General features: G+C 39.3%; 1 protein-coding gene across 3 annotated transcripts in view; it reads right to left on the bottom strand.

Annotated features, from left to right (window-relative positions):
* The window catches only part of LOC115436922 (protein unc-13 homolog A), a 36,584-nt gene extending 23,262 nt beyond the window's left edge, over positions 1 to 13,322 (bottom strand). For all 3 annotated transcript variants that reach the window (XM_030159923.1, XM_030159924.1, XM_030159925.1), the window contains exons 1-9: positions 12,911 to 13,322; positions 7,947 to 7,976; positions 6,897 to 6,996; positions 5,587 to 5,704; positions 4,170 to 4,293; positions 3,436 to 3,506; positions 3,162 to 3,216; positions 2,693 to 2,722; positions 979 to 1,192 (exon numbers count right to left, since the gene is read on the bottom strand). In XM_030159923.1, the coding sequence (XP_030015783.1) occupies positions 979 to 1,192; positions 2,693 to 2,722; positions 3,162 to 3,216; positions 3,436 to 3,506; positions 4,170 to 4,293; positions 5,587 to 5,704; positions 6,897 to 6,996; positions 7,947 to 7,976; positions 12,911 to 12,932 (764 nt within the window). In that variant the 5' untranslated portion in view covers positions 12,933 to 13,322. The remainder of the gene's footprint in view (positions 1 to 978; positions 1,193 to 2,692; positions 2,723 to 3,161; positions 3,217 to 3,435; positions 3,507 to 4,169; positions 4,294 to 5,586; positions 5,705 to 6,896; positions 6,997 to 7,946; positions 7,977 to 12,910) is intronic.
* Between the last annotated feature and the right edge of the window lie 4,918 nt (positions 13,323 to 18,240).

Genomic DNA, 18,240 nt, shown 5'->3' with positions numbered 1-18,240 from the left:
CCTTTGTTTACCCACCCTGATCTCAAAAATGCTGAGATTATTTTGTTAACATATAGCCTTCATGCTTTGTTCGCTCTCAGGCAGCCCTACTAAAAAAACCTTTTCTGCATGTCTTGAGGTGGCCAGGAATAATGCTGATGGTTAATCGATGTAAAGCACTAGGGATATAGGAGTACCAGACAACAGCGAGAAATAGAGCAGAACAGAAAGGTGAGAGGCCCCAAGAAAACTGACAAAAGAAAAAGAACAAGCATCCAGAAATGCAACAAACAGGGGGAAAAAGTATTTATACTCCTTGATGAATGGGTCTATTAAAAACAGAGCAGAGGCACAGAAAAGAAGGAGGATGGATGAGGGAGATAGTGAAGACAGGTAGGGAATGGAGAGCTAAGAAACAAAATAGGAGGAGAAGGCGTAGGAAAAAGAGTGAGTATAGAGAGCTGAAAGGAGTAGGAGATGAAGAAGAATTGGCAGGGGTGTGGGGAGGCTGCCCTGTCCAATACACTCACACGAGCAGCTAATCTTATGTGCAGTATTGACCGTTAAATTGCCAGCTGAATAATTCATAAAGCATGAGGTGAATAGATTTGTAGTTTTATTCTCGACCGGTTAGAAATATGCCAGTAAACAATGAAGAAAGTAACAATATGGTAAACATTTCTGAAAGAGAAAAAGCATTTCATCTATTGAATGCAACCAACTGAAAGACATAAGTATATGCTGCTATAAAGATTACAGACATAAATAGCAAATAACACCACCAATACTGAAACAATTTTACTACAATTCATTGAAATTAAGGATTTGTCTTTTCTGTTTATTTTACAATATTGGAATACTATTAGACTAACAATTGTTAAATTATATGACAAATAGTGAGACTGATAGACAGATAATGAGAACTGTTGTATAAATAATAATAATAATAATAAAGTTCAAAAATAATCAGCTAATGATGAAACTAAAACAGGCCCACACCTGACAGTCCTCTGGTGGTGGTAGTCGAGGTCATGGCTGTTAGTTGAGCGTGGGTAGGAGAAGCTTCTTGAGCTGCGCTGTTGGTGGTTGATGGGATACTGGTGGACAGAGGCGTTGGGCTGTGATGTGCTGTAGTAGGGAGGAGGGATGCTGTTACTGGTCTCACTGCGGTAGTCACTGTCCCGGTCATCCACGGCGCTGTCTGGGTCCTCATCTACAAAGAGGCACATGGCTTAAAAAACCTAGTCTCTTTTTGTCGTAGCTATCATTTCAATCAGGACAGAAATCAGACGAAGGAGATTTATTTAAGAAAAGCAAGAGCAAATTGAAAGAAATCATCAAAGAGATTATCCCTATTGACAATGTGTCATGTGGCACAGTGATAAGAGGCCCTTATCAGCAGTGAACCAATCTTTTAGCACTATAATTAATAAAAGATAATATACATGAGCTGGCAGCTACTGAGCTCCTACAAAGCCCATATTCAGTAGGTCATTCAGAGTGCATCCATACATGAAACATGTGATGGCCATCATGAGCAGCTTTCTCCTCATTCTCATCATAACTGAACATAAATCCATTCGTGTTCACTAAGGAGATGCTTTATTTTCTGTGGTGTCCATAGATCAGTGATTAACATCCCAGAGGAAAGCGAGGAGCGACTTTAACAGTGCTGAATCAGTCAAAAGTGAAACCAGCCTCTATTAATCATTCATCATTATTCATCATCGTCTCTCGCACTCTGACGAAGGCGGCTGCTGCTCCGCTTACACCTTCATCTTCATTTGCCTGGGCGTGTAAACACTAATTAAACGCATCGAACTTTGTTTCTCTCTTCAACCGTGTCCCCACTTCCCCACATGTCTCTCGCTCCCCTTCTTGCACTCACTCACTTCATCAGCTCTCCATCTTTCATTACCCCACAGACTTCCCTTTTTTTCTAAGAGTGAACAGAGATGAATTGCTGCAGTTGTGTGGGTGAGTCTGACAGACTTATATAAGACCATCTGCTAATCACAGCAAGAGACACGGAAAGAGTGGGACAGACAGGATAGCAGAGAGACAGAATAGTAAAAGATGTAGAGATGGAAATATGCAGGGTTTCTTTACTTGTATGTGGCACATGAATGCAGTTCACAAATACATGGACTCTGTGATGGTGGATGTTAAAGTACTAAATGACCAAAATTACTCTGAGAATCTGCTGAGCTTGGCCGCTTTACTGAAAATACTTTCTATAGACGATATAGCCTCTGTGAAAGCTCTCAACAGTATGCTCTACACATTATCTTAGGTTAAAGGGTTCAAGATTACAGGAAAATATGTTGAAGTTGATTTTCATTTTAGTTGGACATGGCAGGAATGACAGATATGAATATAAAAGTGGACAAATTATGTGTTATGTAAATTATGAACTATGCACATTACTATGTACCATAAGATGGAAAGTTTGTCTATTCAAGTTATGTGATAGTTAAAATGGCTTCGCTGTTAGTTTTAAGATTGTTAGAGTCTGTATACATGCAGTATACTGTATAATATTCCCTCCAACTCATTTTACATGTGTATGAGCATCCTTATGGGAAAGGTGAAAATTCAGCACTTTACTTCTAGCTTATTGTTTCATTTTAAAGCCTTTGTGACTGAACCAAAGTGATTAATAATGTGTGACTCTCATATTCCCACAGCTGCACTGTTTGAAACTAATACTTACTTTGCTGGTCTCCCCATAAACTCCAGTTACCTGGAATAAAACAACAGGGTGTCAAAATGTATTATTAAATGCTGTGGTGTCAAAACTGAAACATGCACTTACACCTTTAAAACAAAGTTCTCCCACGCAGGTTAATGGAAAGAAAGCACAGAGTGAGCATTGAGCCTCCCAGTCTCCCCACCTGCTCCAGACAGCTTGCTCAGCAGGATGGGCAGACTGGGCCAATATTCGAAACACAGCCGCATCCTGGAGGAGCTCACCTCCGGACATCTGATAGCGCTATTGATCTTTAACAGCACAGCGATCCAGCCCCTTTACCCTCTAACACACAACAACTCATGTGTGGTTACACGCATAATGCACACACTGAACTGAAGCAATCTAATTACATCTACATGGCTAAACGGATAATTCTCATGTTCAGCATAAACAAATGGGTGGCTTGTACAAACCATGATGAGCCACTTACAGCACTGAGTTCCTGGCATACGAAGAGGGCGTTCCTGTTCCTCCTGGTATGAATACTGGGGTCAGACAAGTGACAAACATACACTACATTAAAAACTTCAAATATACTAGTGACCAAAACTGACATTTCTACACTTATACCCAGGAGATGATGTTGGTAGGTGTGAAAAACAGTCTTAAGTACTTACTGCTCCCCCCTCAATTAATCATGCGAACCATGTTCCTAAAATGTACAGAAATGCAATGGTATTAAATCAAACAGGGTGACAGCTTACATCTTGGTCCCTCATGGCATTAAGTTGTTCCAGTTTTTTGGCCCAGTACCGTGCCTCATCCTCAGGGATATCTGAAAATTAAAGCCAGATAAACTTATGCAGTGTACCACTTACATGTTTACCCTTACATATGATTCCTTAAAAATTCTACGAGAACTTCCTCATGTGTTGTTAACATAACCAATATTATGACATGTAAACCAATGAAAATCCAGATCAAGTCTGTTTTTAGTAACATGTGTAGAAGATACTTTGGCCTAAAAACACTGACATTGAAATCTGGCTTTTTCATTTAGAGCACTAAAGCCAAAGCTCTATAAATAGGTCAGGTCCACAAACTGAGGAGTCAGGTGAGCAATATCGACTTGAGGAAGGGGAAACAGTAGAAAAATGACACCTAATCAATGTGAAGAGGAACACAGCTTGATCACTGAGAAAGAAAGGACACAAACACCCCCGTGTTACACGCACACATATACTCATAGCCCTGAATGAATATAACTGGAATGTAGGCCACTTTAATTAATCAGTCAAAGATTACTGCTGTTCATTAATCATTGTTTGCTGTGAAAACTACACAGAAAGACATAATTTATTCATGCCATCATCTCCTTACCTGGAGGGTTTATGATTTCCTATAGTTTCATATTCTCATCTTCTGGTGTTATTGACAGAGTCTGATTTTGATGTGAATATTGATTTTTCTTGTAAAAGTGATGGATTGGTGTTCTTACCGAGTGGCAGTTCAAAGCGTGTGTCGAGCAGCACCAGGTGGAGAGTGGGATCTTTGGTGCCACAGATCTCATTATCGGCCATGATGACCTGAGAATCTAATGTGAGCCACTCCCCTGGACCCTCCTGTGCACAGAAATACATTTCACAGCTGACAGACAATAAACATGGTCCACAAATGGAGGATTCAGATCTACTCAGCAGCAACATTGCGCTGAAAGAAGCTATATGTAATATTTATACTTGAAAGCACTAAAAAATAACATTATAGCGCTTAAAATAGACTTCTGATGTCAGTGTATTGTATAGCGATGATATGCACTGAATTTATTCCCAGCCACACTGTGAATGTCTGCGCCCACAAGAAGGAGTAGTTAGACACTCCCTGTCTCCCATGCCGATCAAAACTAATAAAGGCCGAGTTGACAATTAGAACCATTTAATGACAACTTTTAGAGTTAAAGAAAGTAACAAAGTGATAAAAAAAACAGAAGCACTGCTGTTGTTATCACCATTGCACACAGCTCTAAAGTAAAAGAATGGATGGAAAATACTTAGTAAACAAAAGAATCGTGACATCACCCATTGCTTTCTGAACTAGGCAGTAGTTTGCAATGTGGGAATCACTATGTTGGGTGTCTGCAGCCTAAAAGTGAAGTGACTATATTTGGACAAAACGAGTGGAGCTGAAGGAGTGCGTGAGAGTCACAGGTGAGTGAATGCTATGCAGTAGCTGACTGTCTCAGTGACACAGTAAACTTTAACTGAGCCGTCTGACGAAAAAATATCCTTAAACTTGATATTAATGAAGCTTAGCATAAATTCATGCAGGACACGGTAGTCAGGTGCCCAGCTGTGATGTGACGGTCAGCTGATCACAGTAGTCATCCAATCTCAGCTCACTGTCACGCCCTCTCTTCTAGTCTATTTAAACTCAAATCCTTCACTGAGTACTTTCTGCTCTTTCGAACCTGCTCAGTGACTGTCACCACCACCCAGCCTCCATCTTCTAGACTAAGTTCTCAAAGGCTGTATGTTTATTTGTCCTACACAGCTCTTGAATAGGGGAATTTGCACTTAGCTTAGCATGTGCTGGGCTAAAAATCAAGAAGCATCCAAGAGCCAACAGTGCCAACTTTAACTGTATTATCATTTGTTCCAATAAATGGCTTGAAACATGATGTGAGTGTTCCTTCTGAATAATACAGAAATGTGCAAACAATGAGCTTAACACTTTCTACTGTGAGTAATACAGTAGAATCTGTGGAGATGTGTTAATTTGTTGGTGGTTTTTGTGGCTGTGGGTGTGGGTGTGCTGATAGTTTTGAATATCAATATTACAACCACTTTATGTCTCTTAAGTACAGCTGAGTACAGTGTGTTCTGCTACTGTAATTCTTATGATGGTTTGTGACAAACCTCATTTGACTGTCGGATGCTACGGAGGGGTATCCACACAGTACCGACCATTGTGTCCCAGATTAACCCTTTGTTCCACACCTCTACTGTCAGACCCAGGTCCAAGCGGTTAATTTCACTACACAGAGAGAAAGAAAGGGAGATATAAAGTTTACAATTCAACACAAACGTGAAAGAGTAGTAGAAGAAAGATGACGATAAATGATGAAGACACAAAGGCACCCCAACACACAAGATGCAGTAATTACTTTTGGGCTTCGCTGTGACAAATATAAGACATGTCTCTGTGGGAATAAGCCTCAGAGAACCTAACACAAGACAGCAAGAAAGAAAGGAGGAAAGGAAGAGAGTGAGAGAGGGATGAATTAGGGGAGGGAGGCAAAGAGTGTGATGAAGGCATTGGAGGAGGTGATTGTATCGCACGCCTGGAGGGAGAAAGTGGGAACTTTAATTAAGAAATAGGGGACTGGATTTCCCGTCTCAGTGGTGACTCCTTTTAAGAAAAGTGCCTGTTTGATTCATGGCAGTGACGGAGAGGCCAGAGTCACTTTAAGGCAGTTTGAAGGAAGGGATAGACTCTCTGTGGTCCAAACATTACATAACATGGCTTCACTGATGCACACCCACTATAATGTTCAGGGCCTCTCAATATCATACAAATGCACAGGACTCTGCATTCAGCTTGACACATCCCACATGCTAAATGATTCTTACCATTTATTGTCCATATGGTATCAATGATGCCAAACACTTGGGGTTACATAAAGGCTTAGTGCTTGCAACAAGGTACCATTTAATTACTAATTGAAATACAAGCTCAAGCAAGCTAATTTAAAAATGGAAAGACTATTACCTAGAGAATAAGAATAGGGATGAGGGGAATAGAGAATACATGGGGAAAGTATGGTTGAAATGGGGAGAGTAGGAGGAGGAGGGGCTGAATAGATGAAGATCAAGGAGTCGTGTTTAGAGGAAGCGACAGAGAAGAGGAAAGGAGGGCTGGGAGAGAGCCAAGGTTGAGAACAAGGATGAGAGGGGCAGAAGTGCCAAGGGAAAGCAGATGAAAAAGAGGATGATGCAGTTGTTGGAGGCGAATGTATGAAAGCAGAGGAAGAGCTTTGAGAAACAATACAGGAATAAAGGGCACTTGGGATGGAAGAATGAAAAAAGGGGAGGGAGAAGGGTTGATAGCTGCTGGAGAGGAGAGTGAGATGAGAGCATTAAAAGAGAGAACAGTGAGCAGACGAAAGAGTGAGAGGGACAGGCGGAAGAGAAGAGAGGATTTTGTCAGAAGAAGATGAAGGACTCACAACATGAAGTCTTGCTCCCAGCTGGGCAAGTTGCCCCTGACAGCAATGGTTGTGCTCTTCACATTTTGTACCTTTAGAGTCACATAAGTGTTGAACTTCTCTGTTAAGAAGACAAAAGAGATGAGTTTCATCTTTGCAGTATAAAATAGTAATAAAAAAATCATTCCTACAGGTTTGACAACCCAGTCACCAGGGGAAAATAATGCCCTTGTATGTTTGTAGAAAATGTGGATTAATTCAAACATAATTAGTCATTGAAAGATCCACTACTTTATGCCTTTCCTCAGTAGAGGTGGACATGCAGAGGCTGGTTGTGGAGGAGCTTGGATGTGAGTTACTTTTCTATAATCTTGGTGATCTTCCTCTGAATTAAACCAAACCTCTGTATCTTTCTGTGACAAATCAAGTGTTGCCAGTGTCTACACTTCAGAGAAAAAACTTTAATAATACAGCTGTTTTGGACAGAAACAGAACAAACTTGATTGCAGAGTATATTTTCACATACAAGGATTTTTTTCTTGGTGTATTGGAGACAATATCAATGACAATAACTCTATATTTAGAAAATAGAAAATTTAAAAAAAATGCTCGATAAATAACAACACATAAATGTACAAAAGTGCAAAAGCGCAATAGTGCCATAGTGACAGACTGTGACAGGCACAGTTGTTAATATAACCTGATTTGGGTCTTTAAAAATGTTAAAAATGCATGACCATTTAAATCCCTATACCACTGATATACACATATGCAGAAATGTTGAGAGAAAAAACATCTTTGGTCCAGAAGTATTGAGATTACATATGCATATATTCATGGTTTTCAGAAACATAAAATGGTAACATTTTATTCGGGCGAACAGGGTGGGCTTGGACATAAACATTTTATTCCACACAGATCTCCTTCCTTCATTTCTATTCATGTAATGCAGTATGAACTCATCTGTACTAGTCTGCAACCAGCCAGTGCTTGAATATATATGTCACATGAGAGCAAGTCTCTAGCCCTGTGTGATCTACTGCTTTCTATTTCCAGGATCCCAGGTCTTACCTTGGGGTCCATCCAGCTTGGCTTTCTTCACTGTGAAAACACAGAGAGGGACAAAGTCACACACAGGAGCACCATCTGTTTTTACTTCTAAAAAAATATGCACCCTCTCATCAGGCTTTCACACACAAAGCAACCACTGACATGAAGCTTATGACAAATAAAACTGGTAGATGTTAATTAAAGATGTAGATTACTACTCGAATACAAATGTTAAAAAGAAACTGAATGATGGCATACAACACATACAGTACTACAGCTGAACAATAAAAATATATAGGCTATTATATATATTTTGACAGATGTTAACATTGCAATACAAGACTTTTTTTTGGAAATGGTATTTTCTGCAATTCACTTTCACTGCAAAAAACCCTGAACATGTTATTTTTGTTGGAGTCTATACAAACAAGAATGTTCCCTTATGTCTGGAGAATATGATTTGTAGCTCAGGGCATTTATTTGACTTTCATCATATGATTGCACCTCCTGCAATTTTGATCATACTTCTATTAACTGTTCAGCTTTAAGTCAAGGCATGCTACTTGTAAACAGATACTAATGACTGATACATCTCAAAACACTACAAATGGATACTACAACTGGATCATGGTTCTACATATTACCTTGCTTGTTATAGAGACTAAAAATGCACTTACGCAAGCTTTAAATAAAAGGAAACAATATAAAAAACACTGGGAGGTGCTCTCTAAAAACAGAAAATATAGTAAACCAGCGTGCAAATAAAAAATTATATCTCAGGGATCAATTATATGTGTTAACTTTGGAATTTTTTCTTTATTTTACAGCAGTTGAAGGAAAATTTTCCACCTTTGTCAAACATGATGTGTCAGTGGATTTTTCAGTGTACAGTTAAAGCCCAGGCTCTCTCACTGCAGCACCTTTTTACCAGCTTTGACGTAATCCACACATACATTTTTAATGCTCTACTACCTGCTGTTCTCCACCACGCATACACACAGTCTCCTGAAGGTACCTCCACTTTGCTGCAGGTGTGAACACAGTAGCCACACATCATGTGCATTAAAGGACTGCATCCAAGCTCGACACACCTATTTGTTAACGGGCAAAATGAACACACATTCTCGAAATGTTCCCCAAAGACCAGACGGGCAGTCACCATAGTAACCACTTCAAAATGGATAGTTAATGTAAAATTGCCCTGAGTCAGCAAGATGCTTTTTCTGTTCCTAAATCTGCAGCTTAAGTGCCCTGCTGTTACATCAGATGGCACAGACACACAGATAGGCATACACATAACTGCAGTGACTTCTACAGTATCGGCTTTCATTTATGTCTTTACATCCAATCACACAAAAACATGCACACACTAAATGGGTAATTATTGTTTTGCCAGCATTGAGAGTGATAGCTAGGTTTTTTCTTCCCCAGTACCAATTCTCCTTTCTAACAAAAAGGAAAATCACATAACACATAATGGTACAAATCTTTTGTTTAATTCTTCAGATCATCTGTATTTTTATGCACTCTAAGCAGTTTCATAACATAATAACAAATCCTATTTATCACAAGAGATCCATTACTGTGATCATTCTATTAACTAACAAAAAAAAACAAAAAAAACATCATGCATGTGTGCTTGTGTGCACAGACACTCAGATTAACTTCTTACGTATTGTTATCAATTAGCCAACATTTTTCAATGCTCAGTATCTAAAGAGTTCAGTTGGTGCCATAACAACATTAAAGTTCAGCACAGATCCCTATACAGTCACGGAAAAAATTATTAGACCACCCTTGTTTTCTTCAATTTCTTGTTCATTTTAATGCCTGGTAGAAATAAGGGTAAATTTGTTTGGACAAATATAATGATAACAACAAAAATAGCTCATAAGAGTTTAATTTAAGAGCTGATATCCAGCCATTTTCCATGGTTTTTTTGATAATAACCAAAATCACTTAAGTTCTTACATCAGTAGCTATGGCATTGTACTGCCAAAAACAGTGCTTCTACGCATTCCATGTTTTCTTTTCTGTCTGTTTTAGTCACATGATACACACAGGAGTTAGTACTTGATGCATAACCATTGTTTTAGATGACTTTGGATGGTCTAATATTTTTTCCGCGACTGCATGTAGATCTGTGTGTTTTTGAAAATTCCACTCTGACACTTGCTTAACATCCTTTGATGCCCAGTTCAGTTTTCAAAGCTGCAGCTGAAAGCCTTCCCCTGCTGTAAATGGGAACAGAAAATTAAATTATGTCAAGACTGAACCAGGCTATATTTCTGCTCTCCTTTAGATTCTTTAGGCTGACCACATCGGAACCTGATTCTTACTGTGTTTTGGTGTCAAGACGAAAATAGGTCTGAAAATATATCAGTACGTGAGGAGGATCAATAAAAAAGGAATTGGATTTTCAACAGCAGAAAGCTGACGCTTAATAACAGCACACAATCATAAATCTTAGTGACAGGGTGAGTTACAGTGAGAAATGTCCACTAGTCCACACAAACATAATTTGAGCACACATGTAAGTGTCTATAACTCAGAGACAATAAACCTGTTAAAGGTTGTCACATAGGATCAACTGGCTCGAATGTAGGTTAAGGGTGCATAGTTTAGATCCAGAAAACGAGGGCAAAGCCATAACTATACATCAAGACTGATTAAATGACTTAAAGCATCTAACAAATCAAGCTGTGATTTTTAATCAGAAGATACACGGTGCAATCTGTCAGACGTGCCAGTAAATTTTGTGCTGTTTTTGAACAGCGACTTTCTTCAGGAAGTACATCTGACACAGCAGACTCTGACTCATGAGAACTAAGCTGATTGCCAAGAAAACAGATCGTCAACAGGGAATCAAACAAACCCTTCAACAGGAACTGTCAGGAAATGTAAAACAAAGACTGGGTGAACTGAGTTCAGCCATCCAGTGATGAAATGAGGGATGACTTGATTCATATAGATAGTGACTTATTCTAAGGTAATCATATATACACACAGACCGGTGGAAATGTCTGCTGACAGAGACATTATGATCCCTGATTTAATGTCCAAATCAAGACAAGGAGAAAACTGGACTTGAAAGTATGCTGGATATCTGCAGGAAAAGAAGCCAAGTTTTTCAGAGTTAATCTGTATCTGTGTCTGAATTCTGCTTTGTCGGCAGATGCTCCAAAGAAATGCTGCCTGTTCAAGAGGCAGCATTTCTATGGAGGCCAGAAATAGCTCCAGTCAGGTAAGCATGAATGATGTAACATGAACAGAAAGAGGGCTCTTTGCCAAGTCTCGTAGACTACGACACTGACAGCCGCAGCCGGTGTTTATGAATGAATAAGACTTAGGGTCTTAATGGACACCTGGGACTGACTCAGAGCAGGGACAGTCAGTGGGTGGATTTGGTGGAACAGAATGAGGAGGTACTGACGTAGAAAAGGTGCCTTTGAACTCCTCTTAACTTTCCACTTGTCCCTGCATCACATTTTTGCTTCTTTCCATCTTCTATACAATCAATTCAGTCAGTAATGTTCATTTGTAAAGCTAAACTCCAGATACTTCCAGATGCTGACCTCATTTACATCTAGGAACTACAGATATCCGTCATGTATGCACTAATACAGCTGTATTGCACCTTCTAAATGGAAATGTCCTCAATATAAAGTCTTGCATTCCCTTGGAAGATCTTAGAGCTTCATACTATATATTTTTATGATTCTTGTATGTGCTTTCATTAATTTGGTGACTGACTGCTGTTTTGATGCATATTTCTTGTTCTCAATACTATCACATAAAACAGATTCTTTTCTTATTGAGACAGCCAGGTTATGAAGAAACTTGAATATATTAAATGCACAGTATTGGTGCATTGTTGTCTCCCTTCTTTAAGTCAATGCTAAAGTCTGTTTGTGCTGAGCGCTATGGAAACTCCATTTAAGGTAACAACTATCACCATCTCCTACATCCATGATCACAGTATTTACAGCGATATCAGGTTTTCAACAAAAATCATTATACTTTCTCCTGACTTCTTAAATATTCATTGGCTCCTCTACAGCAACAGATCCACACACATACTTCAACATGTCACATAATGCCATTGTTTTTTCCTGCAAATGTGTCATTTTGGCTTCAAGTATCTGTGACATTCAGGTTTGATTATAGATTATTGAGTAATGATGTGGTAGTTACTGTGGCCCTCTTTGTCAGCTTCCATAATATTATGGTTGTATAACTTTATGAGCAGTCATAGCAGGTGCTTATTCATCTCTCTAACACTCAACAGTGTCAGCATCAAGTGCTTTCGGGTAGTCGGGTGGGAGGAGGTGACGCATCCTTTGAGGGAAAACGTTAAAGAAGTGACGCGCACCTCCAGCCGGCAGCGAGTATTCCCTCACGACTACAGCAGAGCGGCATGCGGTGCGGCAGCGGTAGCGGTGCGGCAGCGGCAAAGGCAGGGGCTTTTCCTCGTCCACCTCCTCCTCTGACTGCCCACGCATGAATGAACAGAAAGGATGACACACACATACACACAGTACAGCTGCAACAGTACCAGCTCAGGGAGGAAACAGTGGATCTCCTCCTCCATGTAGACAATTATAGAAACTCCACTGCCTGTCAGTGTTTGTCATTACAGTCACGACCGGGCTACCCCCAAAACCTCCTGAGATCAAACAGTCCAACCAAGGCGCATTTGAGGTCAAACAGTAAAATTGGACAGTATGACATTTAGCAGCAGTGCAGTTAAAAGTATCCTCCACTGAAAACGTGTTGTGTTTCCGTTCAGACGAGCTCAGCCGCTGTGTGATTTAATGACTATTCAGCACAAACCATCGACTGCTCACAGGCTACACAGACTTTTCCACGGAGCGGATAGCCCGCAGGCTCTGTCAGACAACTGGTGCAGTTAAACCGCGGGCAAGTCATACATCAAACACACCAAACCTAAAGCCTCTCATTGCCACTTTCATTCCTTGTCTTACCTCCCACACATAGCAGGGACATCTCTAATAGCGGCGTGAGCGTCCCCGGCTGTCCTCTACTGACTGAGTGCCTGCTCCGTGATTTGTTTGGTGAGTCTGTTTGTCTCTTGGTTACGGGAAAAGACTGAATTATCAAACCGCCAAAGCGTTACCTTCAACGGCAACGGAAACAAATCAGCTCCATGTCAGAAGCGCTCGTGTCTCTTCTCTCTCTTTCTCTGTTTCTGTCTCTTGCTCCCTCTCTCTTCGGGGCTGTTGCTCTTTTGGCAGGACAAGACATACACACACACACACACACACACACACTGGAGTAAAAATCCTCGCCCCCCTCTTTTTCCTCCTCTGCATTGCCTCAGCTCTCCGCCGCTGCTCCACCTGCGCGTACAGCCATCTTGTTTCAGCAGTAGCACCCTGCGCGCGAGGACAGCTCCCCCGCGCCGCGCCGCCCTGACGTCACGGTTGATGAGTAGCAGGCGAAGGTGGGGGAGATGGGTACAGGGTGGAGGGGAGGGGAGGGGTGGCGGTGGGGTTAGTGGGCTCTGATGGGGTGAATGGAGGAGACGGAGATGGGATGGGGCTCATTAATACCATCACACCGCTCTAATGCACTGAATGAACATCAGCACTGAGAGGAATTTCATTCATTGTTTTGGCCACTACTGCTGTCATAAACCTTTAGAGTCACTCTCAGGCTGCAGTTTCAAAGAAAAACAACATTACTCGGAATCAGGGGGTGTCAAACATACGGCCGGCGACCTAAAACCGGGCCGCCAAAGGTTCAAATCTGGCCTGCAGGATGAAAGTGCAAAAATGACACTGAAGATTAACAGTCTAGGGCAGGGGTGTCAAACTCATTTTAGTTCAGGGGTCATATTCAGCTAAATTTGATCTGCAGCGGGCCAAACCAGTAAAATAATAACATAATAAATAAATAATGTCAACTCCAAACTGTTCTCTATGTTTTACAGTGAAAAAAGTAAAACTGCATTATGGAAATGTTTACATCTACAAACTATCCTTTCAAACAATGTGAATAACATGAACAAACTGAAAAAAAATGTAATTGTAACATTATTATGCTTTAGTTTATCATTTCCACATGTACATTATAACTTCCTGATCACAGTGGATCTACAGATACACAAAATGTTTAGGAACAGGTGGAATATTATTAAAACTGCACTTCTCCGAAGACATTTCAGCTTGTTCATATTTGTTCAGGTTGTTCAGAGTTTTTGCGAAATTACACTTTGTTTTAGTGTAAATACATGAAAACATTCACATTTACGAAGAGAAAAATTGGAGTTGTGAGTATTTATATGCTATTATGTGATTGAACTGGTCTGAATGTGGAACCTGAACTAAAAGGATTGTTAATATCTTAGTGTAATTTTTGCATTTCACAAATTCATCCCAAGGGCCGGACTGAACCCTTTGGCGGGCCGGATTTGGCCCCCGGGCTGCATGTTTGACACCTGTGGTCTAGGGTGTCAAACTCTTTTAGTTACAAATCTAATCTCCAAAATGTTAATAATACTATACCTGCTATAAAATATGCATTTGTAGATCCACTATGATCTGTAGGCTGTGTATAACACTGTTAAAACTGCACTTATTTTTCTTAGGAAATTTAAGAATATTCAGGTTATTTCACTTTTTTTTTTTTTGAAAGGATTGTTTGTAAATGTAAGCGTTTTCATAATTTAATTTTACATTTTTTGCACTAAAACAAAAAATTAGGAGTTTTCATTATTTATAGGCTATTATGCTATTATTTTACTAGTCCTGTCAACTTGAAATCAAATTGGACTGTAGGTGGCCCATAAACTAAAGTGAGTTTGACACCCCTGCTAAATCTACATATCACTTCCTGCTTTCTTTGAGTGCAGACACATTGCTCTTTGCTCTCTGCTTTATTTTTTTTCCCATTTGACCTTTCCAAATGTATGCAAAAGGGGTCCTGGATACCCATTTGCTAAAACTCTATAAACCTATAAAACTCAACACTACCACTATTACAAGAAAGTTTAGCCGACACAGTCTGCCAAAGCTAACCTATAGCTGTAAGAGTATAGACTTTCAAACAGCCCTGCTCGTGTCTCTTCATGGCTTAGTACCACAGTATCTCTGAGATGCTGGTGCCATAAGAACCTGCAGACACACACTGAAATGGTTTTATCTGCTCCATTGTGTTTTTTTTTTTACTTTAACTATTTAAATTTTTTGAACTATTCTATTTAAAATTATATATTTTAGTTTTTCATCTTTATTTTTTATGTATTTATCACTTGTCTTTAATTTGTGCAAAGCACTTTGAATTACCCTGTGTATGAACTGTGCTATACAAATAAATGTAATTGTCTTACTACAACTATCATCTGCTCCCTTTAGGGGTCGCCACAGCAACACCATCTGCTTCCATCCGACCCTGTCTCCTCCATCTTCTTCTTCCACACCAACTACCTGTATGTCCTCCTTCACCACACCCATAAATCTCCTCTTTGCCTCCTGCCTGGCAGCTCCATCTTCATGGTCCCAACCCAATCTGGCCTCTCTCACTTTGACCCCAAAACGTCCAACCTGAGCTGTCTTTCTCATGTGTTTGTTCCTAATACTGTCCAACCTTGACACTCCCAAAGAAAATCTAAACACCTCCAGCTCTGCCTCCTGTCTTTTGGACAGTGTAGCCATCTTTAAATCATTGCTGGTCTCACTACCATCCTCTACACCTTTCCTTTAATTCTTGCAGATGCTCTTTTGTCACACATTACCCCAGAAACATTTCTCCACCCATTCCACCCTGCCTGCACTCTCATTTTCACCACCAATCAAACCTCCCCATTGCTCTGAACAGTTGCCCCTCTTGCATCCTCACTGTTCCATTCCTTTCATTCACATATTCTTCCTTGCTCTGGCTGACTCATTCCTCTTTTTCCCAGTGCATACTGCCACTTCTCCAGGTTCGCCAACATTAGTCTGTAAATGTACTGTAATAATTTCTTTGAAAAAAAAGCCATGTTGCTTGCGTGTCTGTCTGTCCGTCCGTCCGTCTGTCTGCCCATCTATCTATCTATCTATCTATCTATCTATCTATCTATCTATCTATCTATCTATCTATCTATAGATATAGATATAGATAGATATATATATATACAGTACCAAAATCATCACCCTACAATATACTGAGTCAGTATTTGAACAATAAGAATCAGTTTCACCAAACTGACAAGGAAAGAAAAACATCTGAGATGAAGGAAAAAGCTGAGTTCTCCTGAGAAATGGGAGCTATCAAATATGAATCTCATAAGTGCTGATTCAGACAGCAGATGACAGGAAAGAAAGATGGTGCAAACAGAAGAATCAAAAACCAAGAAGACTCAAACGTTACACAGTGGGTCACTGTACCATTTGTAAAGTATTTTGGGGGAAAAAAAGTTTAAGGAGCTGCCATGTTGTAATATACATATATACATAGGTAGTACATGTACATATACTGTACATGACAAATCAATAAGACAAAATATTACTGTAATTTGTATTTCATTTGTTGGTCCTTGTAAACTACTAACCTACTGGCTGTTGATGATTAAAATGATTATTAAATATGGTAGATGATGTGGTGTAACTGACTTACTGTAACTCAAATTTTGTTGTGTAACTCTGTGTGTAAATGCTCTGAACAAATAACACTAGCTTACTTTTTTTAGTACTGAATTAAACAAAGCCATGAAGTTGTAGCTCGTGGAAGGTATAGTGACAATGACCTGAAGTGTCACATCAGGGGCACCATAAGGGGGAGAAAATTAGTGACAATTTTAAGGGCCCATGACTGACAGAGGCCCTAAAAACAGCAGGGTATTACCCACCACCACCACCAAAAAAAAAAAAAAAAAAAAAAAAAAAAAAAAAAAAAAAAAAAAAAATATATATATATATATATATATATATATATATATATATATATATATATATATTTATATTTATATACACACACACACATACACACACACACACACACATATATATATATAGATATAGATATAGATAGATATAGATAGATAGATAGATAGATAGATAGATAGATAGATAGATAGATAGATAGATAGATAGATAGATAGATCGATAGATCGATAGATAGATAGATAGATAGATAGATAGATAGATAGATATATAATGTTTACTTCTCAAGGCACAATAAACATATTCGTTATATGCAGAAGAAGAAGAAAATCTCCCACCCCCCCAGAGCTCCTAGCTAATGCTAGTAAATACACTCTCAAAAACAGAGGTACCAGCTTGTACTTAAAAGGGTACAAATGCTTGTCGCTGGGGGTGTACTTTTTTGAGAGACATTTCTGTACCCTTTTGAAATGGTCCATTTTTGTACCTTAAGTACTTTACATAGAAAGAAAACTCTCATATAGTTGATAATGCCATGATGTTTAAAGTTTGAACCGGTGGCCTAACTGAGAAAAAAAAAAAACAGCATAGGCAAGCTGCGACATCAAGACATGGAGGTGTGAATGAAAACTTGATAAAACAGAGATTATGGCAATAATCAGAGGTTCTAATAAGCTAAATAAATTATTAGGCTATTATCACTGAGGTAATTGGGCTATTAAATTAAAACACAAATTATTATTAAATATAATATAGAGTAATTACAGTATGATACATAATAAATAATGTGCTAAGCCTAATGTTTTAACTATAATTAGGCTTACTGTTAAGTTATCCTAGCCTATAGCCTATTCTCATGGTCTACACACATTTTTTAATGCTGCAGGGTACCTTATAGTACAAATTTGTACTTTACAGAACTATAGACCCTTTTTCATAGTCTAAAGGTGCAATTCTGGCCTCCTAAAGACCAATATTGTACTTTTGAGAGAACATTCTTAAAAAATGCACTTATAGGTACATAAATGTTCTGATCTCGTGCCTCTATTTTTGAGAGTGTATATGTCCATTCATAAAGTGAAACTATATTTTATTTGTATTTCTATATCATTATAAAGGCAATTTAACACTGTTACCCTAAAAAAAATATTATTAATATGTTAGAGAAGGCTCACACCAATCTTGCATCAAATCATAAAATCTGTTGTAAGCAGAATGATCCATGCCTGCAGTGTTGTATTTATAGGGTTTGTATGGTACAAGCCCCCGAAGTAATATTTTTACGGGGCCCCAGATCCCTGGTGGCACCCCCGTGTCACATGTCAATATTACCCCCATAGTAAACAGAGCAGCCTGTCATTCCAAAATCAAACGCCAGGGGGCAGAGTAGGTATTTGTGTCCAGCGAAATTACCAGCAAACTACAAAGCG

Source organism: Sphaeramia orbicularis, chromosome 17 (genome assembly GCF_902148855.1).
Source record: "Sphaeramia orbicularis chromosome 17, fSphaOr1.1, whole genome shotgun sequence".
NCBI lineage: Eukaryota > Metazoa > Chordata > Actinopteri > Kurtiformes > Apogonidae > Sphaeramia > Sphaeramia orbicularis.
This window is presented reverse-complemented; position numbering and strand designations above follow the sequence as displayed.